At 38.2% G+C, this 15099-nt stretch overlaps 1 protein-coding gene across 6 annotated transcripts in view; it reads left to right on the forward strand.

Moving 5' to 3' along the window:
- The window catches only part of VPS8 (VPS8 subunit of CORVET complex), a 237310-nt gene that overhangs the window by 180166 nt on the left and 42045 nt on the right, over positions 1–15099 (forward strand). For all 6 annotated transcript variants that reach the window (XM_063621917.1, XM_063621919.1, XM_063621915.1 and 3 more), the window contains 3 exons: positions 2759–2839; positions 5101–5270; positions 8423–8588. In XM_063621917.1, coding sequence (XP_063477987.1) covers positions 2759–2839; positions 5101–5270; positions 8423–8588 — 417 coding nt within the window. The remainder of the gene's footprint in view (positions 1–2758; positions 2840–5100; positions 5271–8422; positions 8589–15099) is intronic.

The following is a 15099-nucleotide window of genomic DNA, read 5'->3' on the forward strand; positions in this document are numbered from 1 at the left end:
ACCTATAAAGATTTCCTTTTCCCAGAATTTAACCTTTTAAGACCTCTTTGTTCTCCAAACAACCCTTGTCGAAAACACATGCCAGAGCTCTGTTGTCTTATTGGATCCACATATTATAGTAAATATTATAATAGATTTTTCTGATAAGATATTGTACTATCTGTTGATATTTGACAAATGTGTACTTATTAAGAACTTGACCAAAAGTATAATTAAGCATTTAACAAGGGTCTATTTTTATGCAAAGAAAATAAAAAGAAAAAAATGTCCAGTGGGTATATGGCTTTGAGTTGTTTTTCTCTGAAGGACTAGTCTGAAATATCTGTATCTTGCCTTTTGTAAATGATTTCCACATATCTGACAGATATCTTTAGCTTAGTGATACAATCTCTAGCTGTGAAATAGAAATTTTTTCTGTTAAGCTTAAGTGATGTGTTCAAGCCCAAACTTGTTAATTTGATAATTACTACACAAATACATAGTTATTTTGTGCCTTGGATTTCTTCAGCATAACCCTAGCAGTTGAAGAGGCCAGAGAAACCTCTGGCAGACAATCTCATGCTGCTCTAGACAGACTCAAAGCACTGAAAACCAATCTTAGTTAGAAACTGCACAACCTATTCTGCAAGAGCCATCACTAGAACCCAGAAGAGAAAAATAAGGAAATCCTGAGACAATTCTTTTTTTTTTTTTTTTTTTTTTGAGACGGAGTCTCGCTCTGTCGCCCAGGCTGGAGTGCAGTGGCGCAATCTTGGCTCACTGCAAGCTCTGCCTCCCGGGTTCACGCCATTCTCCTGCCTCAGCCTCTCCGAGTAGCTGGGACTACAGGCGCCCGCCACCACGCCCGGCTAATTTTTTGTATTTTTAGTAGAGACGGGGTTTCACCGTGGTCTCGATCTCCTGACCTCGTGATCTGCCCGCCTCGGCCTCCCAAAGTGCTGGGATTACAAGCGTGAGCCACCGCGCCCGGCGACAATTCTTATACAGGTTTTTCCTGCTTCCATAGCCTTTTTTCCTTCTGAACTCACAGTGACTCTTAACAGTACCAAGAGTTTAATAACCCTTACTCCCTAAGAAATAGCCAGACATGTTTCTCGTGTTTTCCAGCAATCATTAGTTTATCATTTAGTTACCTATGTTAGAAACCCATATTTTCATGCAAAAAGTAATTTATTACTTAATTTATTACTTAATTTATTAGTTTTTGTATCCATACTTGGGAGACCAGTATAGTGTGTTTATTAAAAGCATGATTTCTGAAGTACATAGATTCAAATCCTATCTTATCTGCTTGATAGTTTTGTGACTTACAGAAGTTTTTGTAACCTCTCTAAGCCTCAGTTTCTTTACTCATAAAACCTGTTAAAGGAATTTAGTAATATGTTAAACATAAAGTGCTTAGTACTGTACTTGGCATATGCTACTCACTTAAAGTAGCAACTACTTGTATCATAACTGTGTAGTTGGATTCTCCTATTTGGCATGGGAAAGAGTCATTTATATAATATATAACTTGATATTAGAGAAAAGTAATAGACTTGACTCATTTGTTCGCAGTTTTAAAATTTTAATTATTAGTCTAGCCAAAGGTCAGTGAAGTGAGCACATACATATGCTGATGGGGATAAAAATCCTAAAATAGGTAGAGCAATTTGGCAATATATATTGATAGCCATGAAAATGCCCTTTGAGTCTATAGTTTTCTGTCTAGATATCTCTAAAGAAAGAATCAGAGATTCCAATTGAGATTTGTAGCCACTAGCATTTGATAATAGTGGCTGGAGTTTGGGAAAGGGGAAAAGTGAAGTGTTCAAAGCAGAAAATGAATAAAACATGATATTTTCACATGATTTATATTCTGTACCTATTAAGAAATACTTGTAATGTGTCATAAGGGCAGAGAAAAAAAAAGAAATATTTGCTGGTGTGGAAAAGTGCTCACAGTATACCATTAAATTAAAAAAAGATATAAAAATATTTTGTAAAATACTCAAATTTTGTACACTAAAAAATATATCCCTCTTTCCCTCCCTCTTCTCACCTCTCCCAGAAATAAGACTAGAGAAATATACATCAAAATATCAATAGTGTTTATCTCTGGTTGGATTTCAGTTTTGGTGTGGTTTTTTGTTTTTTGTTTTTTGTTTTGGCACACTTCAGTGTTTCCAAAATGTACGTAATAAACAAGTTACTTGGCATACCTCATATGAAATGCAGTGGAGAGAACACTGGGTGTCTAGGTATCTTTTGTTTATCAGTAGTGACCTTATTGAAAAAAACTTCAAAAAACTGAGAGCTGTTTTCTCAGAACCTGTCTGTCTTCAAAACTGATGCAATTGAGTTGGTTAGGGGCAGGAGGTGGCTAAATGGGATCACAGGAGGAGTTGTTGGACAGATTCTGGGTATTCATGAGTACACTGGTTTTAATGTAACATATATATGAGCTCAAAGAGGGAGAGTTGCTGTGTTCTCTGAAGGAGAGGAAGCTTCTTGCAGAAACAAAATAGAAGTAAAGTTTAATTAGACTTGTAAGGATTGTTAAGCAAGGGGCTTGGATAATTTAAATTTTGTTTTTCAAAAATATTTGAGATGGTCAGAGGAAGACTATGGTACATTTCCAGTGGAAAGTTCATGGAAGAATAAATATTTTGTGACTGTAGAAAAATACTTAAAAGCATTTAGCTTTTTCAGATAACTTACATTTTGAAGTAATTTTAAAATACAGAATTGTAACAGAATTATAATTTTTTCCAATTAGGATCCAGTTTATGGAAAAGGAAAACTTGGAGAAATCCAGGGACTTATCTTGGGAATGTTAGATACCTTTAACTATGAACAAGTAAGTAAGCTACTTGTTGCATCTAAGTCTGTCCTAAGGTAAAAAAATGCTAATTTTTTTTCTTTTGTACCTATACTTAAAAAAAAATTACCATCTATTTACTGGCAGTTAGGTACACTGAGGTGTATATGTGTGTATTTCTTTTAGTTTTTCTCTCGCCAGGCATGATAGCTCATACCTGTAATGCCAGCACTTTGGAAGACTGAGACAGGAGGATTGCCAGAGGCCAGGAGTTCGAGATCAGCCCAGGCAACATAGCAAGACTCTGTCTCTACAAAAAATAAAAAAAATTAGCTGGGCATGGTGGCATGTGCCTATAATTGTAACTACTCAGGATGATCAATTGAGCCCAGGAGTTGGAGGCTGCAGTGAGCTATGATTGTGCCACTGCACTCTCCAGGTGACAGAGCAAGACCTTGTCTCTAAAAAAAAAAAAAAAAAATTCTCTTGACCTTAATTTGTGTACACACACACACATTTCAGAATGTAGAAATGCATCTAATTCAAATTTAGTTTATTTTAATTCATTGGCAATGAAACAAATATCTTTTTTCAAAATGAAAGTGTGAGAAACTTTCTGGAAAAATAATTTAATACAAAGCTATACCACATGAAAATGGTCAACATGAATATAGAAAATTGTAAAATAAAATTAAATGAGTATTATTTTAAACATTCTGAAACAGATAGTTGTCACTAACCATTGTATTAGTCTGTTTTTATGCTGCTGATAAAGACATACCTAAGACGGGGCAGTTTACAAAAGAAAGAGGTTTATTGGACTTACAGTTCCATGTGGCTGGGGAGGCCTCACTATCATGGTGGAAGGTGAAAGGCATGTCTCACATGGCAGCAGATAAGAGAAGAGAGCTTGTGCAGGGAAACTCCCCCTTATAATACCATCCGCTCTTGTGAAACTTATTCACTGTCACGAGAACAACACAGGAAAGACCTGCCCTCATGATTCAGTTACCTCCCACTGGGTCCCTCCCACCACACGTGGTAATTCAAGATAAGATTTGGGTGGGGACACAGCCAAACCATATCACCATAAATGGTCATTAGTCTTCCCTTAACTCAAAATTGTCTTTAGCTTTAAGTCTCAGTAAGAGCCAGCTTGGTGTAAAGGCTTTTTTCTTAGTGTACTGCAAAGTGACTCATGAAGCCACCTAGGAAAAGTACCATTTAGGTCTGTTGGAGACAATGTCTGCTTTTTTTTAAGAATCCAAGAGAAGAAAAGGAAAATCTGGGTGACAGCTTTTCTTAGAATGTTGTAAGAATTGCAGTTTGGTTAAGTGTAATCCAGTGAAGCTTGATACCCCTGCAGTCACAGATTCCAGGTTAGCAGAAGTATAGTTTGTGCAAAGCAGAAAATGTTTGCCAATTTTGGAACTATGGAAGAGGAGAAAAAGATAATAACGACTGGAAAGAATTAGAATAGACCATTAGAACCAGAAGTTTTGAATTACAGGTAAAGTTAAAGAGTTAAGCTGTATAGCAAGGAGGGCAGGCAGTACCTACCTCTATCTTCCCCTTAAAGACTGAGAAAAAAGAACCCAAATACATAGCCAGATGATATATATGAATGTTAAGAATGAGATACAGTACAAAAACAATACTGTATAAATACATACAGCCTTAAAATGACTTAATGTGATAGCTGTTAAAATGTCTTTATGTGACTTAATGATAGATGTCATGGTCTTGAGTAGATGCAAATGACTTCTAAGTGCTGATCAGGAAAATGTGATCTCTCTGCCCAAGGAAGATGAAAATAGAGTAATGGCCATTAGCTTTACTAGTGAAAAGATATTTGAAACATTACCATGAATGCAGTTTCAATAAAGAATCTGGGATTCAGACTTAGCTGTATTCTTTATTACAACACTCTGAGCCATTCAGAGAGCAGTTATTATATAAATGTAATAAATAGATTTGGGCTTATCTAGTCATTTGAAAGCCATCAATACTGAATTAAGCTGCAGAATGGCAGAGCTCACATTTCTCAGTAGAAACTAATGACAGATTTGAGAATCTTTGTAATGTATACACTCACCATTACTCTGCACATTGAGGTTAACTGCTTGAATTTGGGAGGTTTTGATGTTTTTTTGTTTCAACAAGTTTATCCCTTTATAGTGTGTTTCAATTTTAGTTGTTGGTAGCTGAAAACTAAGCAAGTGCTATTCACCATTCATCTGCTCTATCTCTTTCATTTTACAACCTTTTGTTTGTTTGTTTTTTGTTTTGGTGTTTCATAGACCCTGCTGGAAACAACAACTAGCCTTCTAAACCAAGATCTCCATTGGTCATTGTGTAACCTGAGAGCTTCGGTCACCAGAGGACTGAATCCCAAACAAGATTACTGCTCTATATGTTTGCAGCAGTACAAGAGACGCCAAGAAATGGCTGATGAAATTATTGTCTTTAGGTAAGAAAGGGAAGGAAATGTTACATATATGGTACATGTACATCTGTGGCATTACCAGGCAAGAATACACATGGATACACAGGCAGTCATTCTAGCAATGAACATGATAGGCAAGTTCCTGCCCTCACAGACCTTACATTCTGCATTGGGGTGGAGGTTAGGGTGCCCAGGCAAGACATAAATACAGAGGAATAAGAGCTATGGAGAAAAATAAAACACAGGACAAATAGATAGAAGGATGACGAGTTCAGGACAAGTGCTGTTGAATGAGGGAAAGCATATCTGAGGACGTGACCTTTGAGCAGAACGAGAGAGGGAGGAGCAAAGGTGCTGAGAGGTGTTTGGATTCTGAGTATCCTTTAAAGGTAGGGATAACTTGCTGGTGTATTAGATGTGGAGTATAAGAGAAAAATGAGTCTTTGGTCTGAGCAATTGGGTAAACATGGTACCATTGTCTAAGATGAGGAAGAACAGGTACAAGTAACTGGGGAAATCAAGAGTTTTGTCTTGGACGTGTTAGGTTTGAAATGTACTGTTAGACATCAAGTAGGGATGCCAGCTAGACAGTTATTCAAGTCAGAAATCTGGAGATGTGTTGAGACTGGAAAATTTTAATTTAGAAATTGTCAGCCTATGATATTTAAGCTACATTGCAAAGAGAGAGGAACCCTAGTGCAGAGTGAAGGTGTTGGTCTCAGGAGCAAAGACAGCTCATCTAGAATGTATGGATAGAGGTGACACGATATGGCCGTGGAGCCAAACTTCCTGAGTTCAAATCTTGACTCTGCTACATGCCAGCTGTGAGACCTTGGACAAGTTATTTAACCTCTTTATATCTTAGTTTCCTCGTCTGTAAATAGTATAATAGGGTTTTGTGAGGATTGAATGAGATGATTTATATAAGGCACTTGTAACAGTGCCTGGCATGAGTAAGCACTATCTGAGTGTTAGCTCTGCAGGAAGGTTGGTAGACTTGATGGTTGGAAGGGGAAGTAGATCTCTTCACACAAAGAGCCCATTCAGGCAAGAAATATTTATGGAGCACCTGCTGTATGCAAGCTGCTATTCAAGGGGATAGGATACAGGATGAACAAAACAAAGGATCTGCTCTCATGGAGTTTACATTGTAGTGGCAGGGATAGACCATAAGCCAACAAGTGAAATGCCAGATGCTGATAACTACCATGGGGGGGAAAATGTTAAAAGAGATACAGAGTGTTTGGTGGGGGGTGCAGATATTTTATATAGGTTGGTCAGGGAAAGGCTCACTGTTAAGGTGACTTATGAACAGACAACTTAAAAATTAATTAATAGAAAAATAATAGTTACATGAATAAAAAACAAGCTGTGCTACAGAGGAAAAGGAATGTTGGGAGCTACTAATTTATAGAGTAGTCCAGGAAAGCCTTCTTGTTTAAGTGACATTTGAGGGGATCTAAAGGAAGTGGCCATGCAACCTCAGAAGAGAGTACACCAGGCAGAGGAGCCGAGTGCAGAGACCATGAGGTGGGAGAGCCTTGGCATTCTTGAGGAGTAGTGAGTGAGGAGGCTAGTGGCACCTGAGCAGCCAAGGAAGGGGACAGTGAAAGAGACTTCAGAGGAGCAGAGGCCAAATCAGGTAGGAGCTGGCCTAAGTCTAACTCATTTTTATAGTGAAAGTGAGACTTTTATGCTGAGATGCGAAGCCACTGGATGGTTTTGAGGATTGGGGTGGTGACATGATCTGACCTATGTCTTAAGGATTATTCTGACTGCTGTGTTAAGAAAGGACTAGAGAGATCAAGGGGGAAAGCAGACGGACCACTTAGGCTGTTGTAGTAGCCCATGTGAGAGATGGTCTAGGTAATAGTCATGCAGTAAGAAGCGGTAGGATTCTGGATATATTTGGAAGGTAGTGGTATTTTAAAGCTATGGAACCTGGAAGTAATCGCTAAAGGAGCAAAGGTAGCTACAACAACAGGGTATAGAAAAGGAAGTTTATATATAGATAGATAGATAGAGAGAGAAGGGAAGAAAAAAGAAAAAGAGTATAAAGACTATAGAAAAGAAAAGGATTGATTTCTGGAATGTCCAACATTTTAGGTTAAAGAAATGGAGATAAATCAGTGTAGATGGCTGAGAATTATTCTCAGTACTCAACTTCTGGGATGCTGATTTGGTAATTTAGTGTAATCAATAGGGAATTTCTTTATAAGAATAGCGTAAGGATTTACTACAGCAATGACATTTTTGTAAATGTTTAATCAAATCACAATCCTTGCCTTGAATTTGGTGAGCAGACCACTCATGTTGTTATCAAGCTACTTAAATAATTATGATTTTTTCCAGTTGTCTTTTTTTTTTTTTTTTTTTTTGAGATGGAGTCTCATTCTGTCTCCCAGGCTGGAGTGCAGTGGCGCAATCTCAGCTCACCGTAACCTCTGCCTCCCAGGTTCAAGCAATTCTCATGCCTCAGCTTCCTGAGTATCTGGGACTACAGATGTGTGCCACCACACCCGGCTAATTTTTTGTTTTTTGTTTTTTGTTTTTTTTTTTGAGACAGAGTTTTGCTCTTGTTGCCCAGGCTGGAGTGCAGTGGCATGATCTCGGCTCACTGCAACCTCCGCCTCCCGGGTTCAAGCAATTCTTCTGCCTCAGCGTCCCAAGTAGCTGGGATTACAGGTACCCGCCACCACGCCCAGCTAGTTTTTTGTATTTTTAGTAGAGACAGGGTTTCACCATGTCGGCCAGGCTGATCTCAAACTGCTAACCTCAGCTGATCTGCCCACCTCAGCCTCCCAAAGTGCTGGGATTACAGGCGTGAGCCACCATGCCCAGCCCCCAGTTGCCTTTTTTTCAGACTGTCTAGAAATACTATCCGGATTTCATAGTTTGAGAAATGAACAGAAGTTCAACTCATCCTCTAGGTAGTTTTTAGTCAGAGAACTGTGATTTGTTCGTACTCACAACATAAGTATACAAATATATGAATGTGGATTTTTAAAAAGAGAGGACAGCAGCAAGTACATTCCCTTTCTTGTTTCTTACCCTGTACAGCCATCAGTGCATATCTACTTGCTAGAGATCTTTATTGCTTCTAAGTACACTTACAAGCTTATATTTATGGATTCTGTGATAATAAAAAGTACAAATTGGTTGCCTTCGTTTTGCAGCTGTGGCCATTTGTATCACTCATTCTGCCTACAAAACAAAGAATGCACTGTGGAAATTGAGGGCCAAACAAGATGGACATGCTACAAATGCAGCTCAAATAACAAAGTAGGAAAACTCAGTGAAAATTCATCTGAAATTAAAAAGGGAAGGATAACCCCATCACAGGTAAGACTTGTTTTCGTGGCAAAATGGAAATGGTCTTTTCTTACAAATGTCATTTGGGCCTGGTCTCATTTCCTTCGGTTCCCATAGGTCTCAACAAATTTACCTGATGGTTATTGGGTACATGAAATGTTCTTTTCAGTCCTATTTAGTGTTTGAAGAGCCTCTCTTCGCTACTCAGTATGGAAAAACATGAATTTGAGAGCAACAGATGACATTTTCTCTCTTTGAACGGCTTAAGATCTAGTTGGACAGATGAGGTGTACACACATGAGCCTGCTTTTGAGACCTTTTGACAGAGTAACAGCTTAGCAAGTACAGCTGAGTACTTGCAGGTACCAATGAGTACCTATATGATAAGAGTGCAGAATTATGGCTTTTAAGTAGGGCTGATGATGGACAAGGTGCATACACATGTGCTGTTTCACTGCCTTTGGAGTCTGACTACTGGACTAGATGATAATTTTATGTATTTTACAGCCTTTTTTTAAAGCAGACAGTGGAGCAGAGTTTGAACTCTACCGCTTGATAGTTTTCAGGAGAGCAGAGCTTGACAACATGAGGGGTTCAATGTGGAGAAGTTACTGGGACTGGGACTTGATCATTGTGCTCTACTTGGCTATACTTCCTCTTTGAAGTAGTATCATATTTTTGGCTTCCTGTTCCTTCCTCTGTGCTACTCTATCCTATAGTTGGCCTTCACATTCACATCACATAGTGAAAAGTTGGGCTTGTTACTTTTCTCTTTTTGTTTCTTTTTTTTTTTTTTTTTTGAGATGCAGTATCGCTCTGTTGCCCAGGCTGGAGTGCAGTGGCGCAATCTCAGCTCACTGCAAGCTCCGTCTCCTGGGTTCACGTCATTCTGCCTCAGCCTCCTGAGCAGCTGGGACTATAGATGCATGCCACCATGCCCTGCTAATTTTTTGTATTTTTAGTAGAGATGAGGTTTCACCGTGTTAGCCAGGATGGTCTCGATCTCCTGACCTCGTGATCTGCCCGCCTCGGCCTCCCAAAGTGCTGGGATTACAGGTGTGAGCCACCGCGCCCGGCCTCTCTTTTTGTTTCATCAGCCATCAGCATTGTATTAGAAGCAGAGCCTGGGAAAACCTCCTGACTAACTTCTCTCCAGATAACAATGTAGAACTTCTACTCTCCAGTGGTAGCCTTTCCAATTATACCTTCCCCAAGTTTGTATTGAACAGTGTGATAGGCACTGTGCCAGGTGCCTGGGGATACAATGGTAGACAAGGCAAACATGGTCTTTTCTTGCAGAGTTTACAGTCAATGAACTTATAAAAGGGTTTTTAACTAAGTACTCTCAAGTTTTTTCTGACTCCAGTTCAATTCTGGTACTACCTAGAGTTAGAGACTCCATGGTTTAAGGGCTCAGTCCCACAAGACAGTCCTCACTTTAGATGCCAGTCACAAACAAAGTACTCAGGCTACCTACTTTTGTCTGACTTGGCTGCAAATTCAGTGGTCCCCATGACCCCCTCTCAGGTTCCATAATTCACTAGGATGATGCACAGAATTCAGGAAACACTTTATTTACATTTACCAATTTATTATAAAGGATGCGACTGAGGAAGAGCCAAATGAAAGAGGTGCATAGGGCGAGGTTGGGGAGGGGGGTGAGGAGTGGTAGAGATTCCATGCCCTTTCTGGGCCTACCACCTTCCTAGCACATCAGTGTCTACACCAACCCATAAGCTCCTCAACCCTACCATTTACAGGTTTTTTTTGGAGGTTTCATTATGTAGTCATGCCTGATTAAATTATTGGCCATTTATGATTGAGCTCAATCTCCAGCCTCTCTCCCCTCTGCACAGGTTGGGAGATGGGGCTGAAAGTTCCAAACCTCTAATCATGGCTTGGTCTTTCTGGCACCCAGCCCTCATGCTGAAGCTATCCACAGTCTCCAGCCACCAGTCATCTTATTCTCATGCAAAAGACACTCTCCTCACTCAGGAGATTCCAAGGGTTTTAGGAGCTGTGTGCCAGGAACCTAAGACAAAGGCCAAATATATGTATTTTTATTATACCACATAGATGAACTATGCTGTAAGTACAGATAATGAGTAGATATAAAATAGACATGAGGGATCATGGAAGGCTTCCCAGAAGTGCCCTGTTAGCTTCCCTTGAAGGGAAAAGAAAAGGAGTAAGCTAGACAAGTTTAAGTGTGACAAACACAGAACTAGAAGGTAAGTAGAATGGAATCAAGAGGGTCAGAGAGAGTGGTATGAGATGAGGCTCATTAGGCAAGCAAGGACCAAGTTAAGTACTTATGTGTGCCAATACTTATGGCATTATATTTTTTCATTGGTAAGTGTAATGTTAACTGTAGGCTTCTAGTCTGTAATCTTTATATCATGTTTAGGAAATTCCTTTTTATTCCAAGTTTTCTTGAGAAATTTTTCATGAATTGGTGTAAAATTTTGAAAGCCATTTACACTACATTGGTTGTCCTCTTCCCATGTTCCCCACACCTCCTGCAGTGAAGAAAGGTAATCTGTTTCACTGAATTTCTTCCTACCTTCTCAAGCATCAGGAAAGGTTTGGAAACCATTTAATTTTATTTTTAAATTTTTTGTTTCCGTAGTTTTTGAGGAACAGGTAGTTTTTGATTACTTGGAAAAGTTATTTAGTGGTAATTTCTGAGATTTTGGTGCACCCATCACCCAAGCAGTATACACTATGCCCAGTGTGTACTCTGTTATCCCTTACTTTGCTCCAGCCCTTCCCCCCTCCCTGAGTCCCCAAAGTCCATTATATCATTCCTATGCTTTTGCATTCTCATAGTTTAGCTCCCACTGATAAATGAGAACATAAGATGCTTGGTTTTCCATTCCTGAGTTACTTCACTTAGAATAATGGTCTCCAACTCCATCCAGATTGTGAGATAAGGACATAAGAAATTCTGTTGTCCAATAAATGTGAAAAAAAGTGCAATTTTACCAGTGATCAAAGAAATGCAAGCTAAATCAGCTATACAATACCATTTTTTTTACTTATTAAGCTGGCAAATATTTAAAAATACATAATTAAACTGAGACACATTAAAAATACATATGCATTTACATTGATAAGGATGTGAGGAGACAGATACTTTTATGCACTACTAGTGGGAATGCATATTTGTATAAGTCCACAAGCCCTTGTCTAAGTCACTTTGGCCAGATATGTTTCAGAATTCAGAATTCAGAATTTTTTGGATTTTATAAATGTAATATGAAGACTTTCACTTCAGGACAAGATGCATTTGGAGTTTTTTTTGGGGGGGCGGGGAAGGGGCAAAATATATAAAATAATGGTTCATAAGACATTGAACACCAGGCAGTGAAAGATAGTGACCCTTGAAAGATAAGAAACAAGTGACATAAACCCTAAGATTTCTACCAAATTACTCCCTGGAGAAAGTTTTCACACCATGACTCAGAGAGGGAGAACCAAGGCAGAGCTTAGTCTCTCTGGGTCAAGGGGACAGAGCTCAGAGTCCAGGAAAGACAAGGTGGCTAGAGTTTGCAGGGTGGAGTATTATGTGAGAGCCTTACAGAGGGCTCCATAGATCTGCAGAAGGTAACTTTTGAGTATTCAGTTGAGTACTTACCCACTTATTTACCCACTGTGTGAGGAAACTACTTCAGGTCAAAAAAAAAAAAAAAGGTACCACCCAAAAGGATTAGATTGAACAATGTCCCAGACTCACAAAGAGCCAGAAATAATGCTTGCTCCCACCAGCCAGCCTGGAAATCTTCATAAATCACAAGGTAGCATTGAGAGTACTAAGTAAGTTCTTAGCCTCAGTAGTGGGGAAAAAAATTAACTTTAAACTGACTGCTGCTTTGATCTCACCTAACAAAGCTTAAAAGCAAAAACCTAAAAAGATAAAACTATTTCCAAGTATTTTAACCACATCGCAGAACAGAGCTTAGGAATGTATTAAAGAATTATAAAAATATCCAATACTCAGGAAGATAGAATCCACAATGTCTAGTATTTGATCAAAAATTACTAGGCATGCAAAGAAGCAGGAAAATACAAGCCATGATAATGAGGAAAAAAAACAACCCATTGAAACTAACACAGAAATGACCCAAATAATAAAATCAGTAGACAAGGACATTTAAAGTTATAATTGTATTCCATATGTTCAAGAAGCTAGAAGAACAATTGAATACGTCAAGTGGAAATATGGAAGTTACAAAGAACCAGTAGAACATCTAGAGATTAAAACTACAATTTCTGAGATGAAGAATATACTAGATAAAATTAATAGCAGAATGGACATTGGAGAAGAAATGATTAGTGAACTTAACAATGTAGCAATAGAAACTATCCCAAATCAAACACAGAAAGAAGACTAAACAGAAACAAGGCTTGGTACAGTGGCTCATGCCTGTAATCCCAGTACTTCGGGAGGCCAAGGCAGGAGGATCACTTGATCCCAGAAGTTTTAGACCAGTCGGGACAACATGATGAAACCCTGTCTGTACTGAAATTTTTTAAAAATTAGCCAAGCATGGTGGCACATGCCTGTGGTCCCAGCTGAGGAGCTGAGGCGAGAAGATCACTTGAGCCCAGAAGGCCAAGGCTGCAGTGAGCTATGATTGTGCCATGGGACTCCAGCCTGGGCACCAAAGCGAGACCCTATCTCAAAAAAGAAAAAAGAAAAATAAATGAATAGATCATTGGTGAACTATGGAACAACTTCAAGTGGCCAAATATACATCTAATTGGAATCCTAAAAAAAGTAGGGACATGGAGTACAAAAAAAAAAAATTTTAAAGAGACATAATAAAGTTCTAATTCCAGTAATGGCAGAGCAGCCTATAGTAGATGACCTTTCTGCTAATAATTATAAGCCCTAGGCAAAATATCAAAAAACATTGTTTAGAGAGCAACTGGAAGCAGGCAGAAACTATAGGGAATGCAAACCTTGAAAGAAGGGAAGCAAACTAGACGAGCTCTACATTTAACCAGCTTTTCTAGGGCTCTTCTTGGCTTGCCATGGAGTATTGGAGAAAAGAGCTTGAATACCAAGTCACATTCTTATTGGGATGAAGAAACAGAGGTCAAAGTACAAGACTACCAAAGCAGCTCTAAATTAAGGGAGAAAAATCTCAGAAAGAAGCATGCCACAGAAGAGGGAGCCCCAAGTTCTCTTTGCAGTTTTCCAAATTGTATACAAACAGACAGTGCTTCCAGAAAGCAGCATCAGGTACTAAAGAACTAAGCAGAGATTTCAGCAGCTGCCTGGTGCTGAGTTTTGAATGTAAATGTTGCCATGTTACAGGGATTGAGAAATACCTCAAATTTTGTGTTGAAACTGCAGAAAGGCTATGGTTGAGGACTAAGGGATTTCCCAGGACTAAGAGCAAAAGCACAATAAATCCTAACAAAGCCAAAGCCCAAACTATCATAGGATCAGTAGGAGGAAGAAGGAAAGTGTAAATTATAATCAAGAGAAAAAGCATCAGTAGAAGCAGACCTTTGAATGACCCAGATGCTGGAATTGCAGTTAAGGACTTGAAAATAGAAATTATAAATATGTTAAAGTATTTCATGGAAAAGATTAGCAGAATGATTGAACACATGGGGAAACATCAGCACAGAAATAGAAACTCTGAAGTAAAACCAAGTGTAAATTGTAGAGCTAGAAAACATATCTAAAGTGAAAATTTTATTAGATATCAACAGCATTTTTAAGACTGAGAAAAAAATTAGTAAATTCGAATACAGTTCAATAGAAATGATAATTGTAACTGAAGCACAGAGGCAAAAATAATTGAAGAAAGTACAAAAACTCTTGGTGACCTGTGAAACAATATCTAGAAGTCTATCATATATACAAATTATAGCTATATCTATATTTTAGATATATATTAATGTATAAATTAGATATTTATAAATTATAGATCTATAATGTATCTATATCTATAACTTATATATTATATATTTATATAATGTACATATATCTATAATTTATATATATAATGTACATATATCTATAATTTTTATATATGATAGACATATATGAATATATACAACATATATAGAATATATATATAATTGGATTTCTGGAACATAAGGAGCAAGAGAATGGGAGCTGGGGACATTGGACCTAATAATATCTGAAATTTTCCCAAATTTCATAGCAAACATCAACCCATAGAGTCAAAAACTCAGCAAACCTCTAGCAGAATAAATATAAAGAAAACCATACCCAAACACTAATAGTCATAGTCAAACTGCTGAAACCAAAGATGAAGAAGAAATCTTAAAAGGAGCCAAAGACAACAATAAGAATGATGGCTGATTTCTCATTTAAAAAAAAAAAAAAAAAAAAAGGCCAGAAGACAATAAACTGGCATTTAAAATGCTAAAAAGTAAGTTAATATGGTGCAAGTATTGTATATGACATTCCTTGCCAAGACCAGCTTAGTCATGGAGACCCTAACCCAGTGGCCCTAGAGGAATTAGACACACACACAGAAATATAGCATGTGGAGTT

The sequence above is a fragment of the Symphalangus syndactylus genome, chromosome 17, assembly GCF_028878055.3.
Source record: "Symphalangus syndactylus isolate Jambi chromosome 17, NHGRI_mSymSyn1-v2.1_pri, whole genome shotgun sequence".
Taxonomy (NCBI): domain Eukaryota; kingdom Metazoa; phylum Chordata; class Mammalia; order Primates; family Hylobatidae; genus Symphalangus; species Symphalangus syndactylus.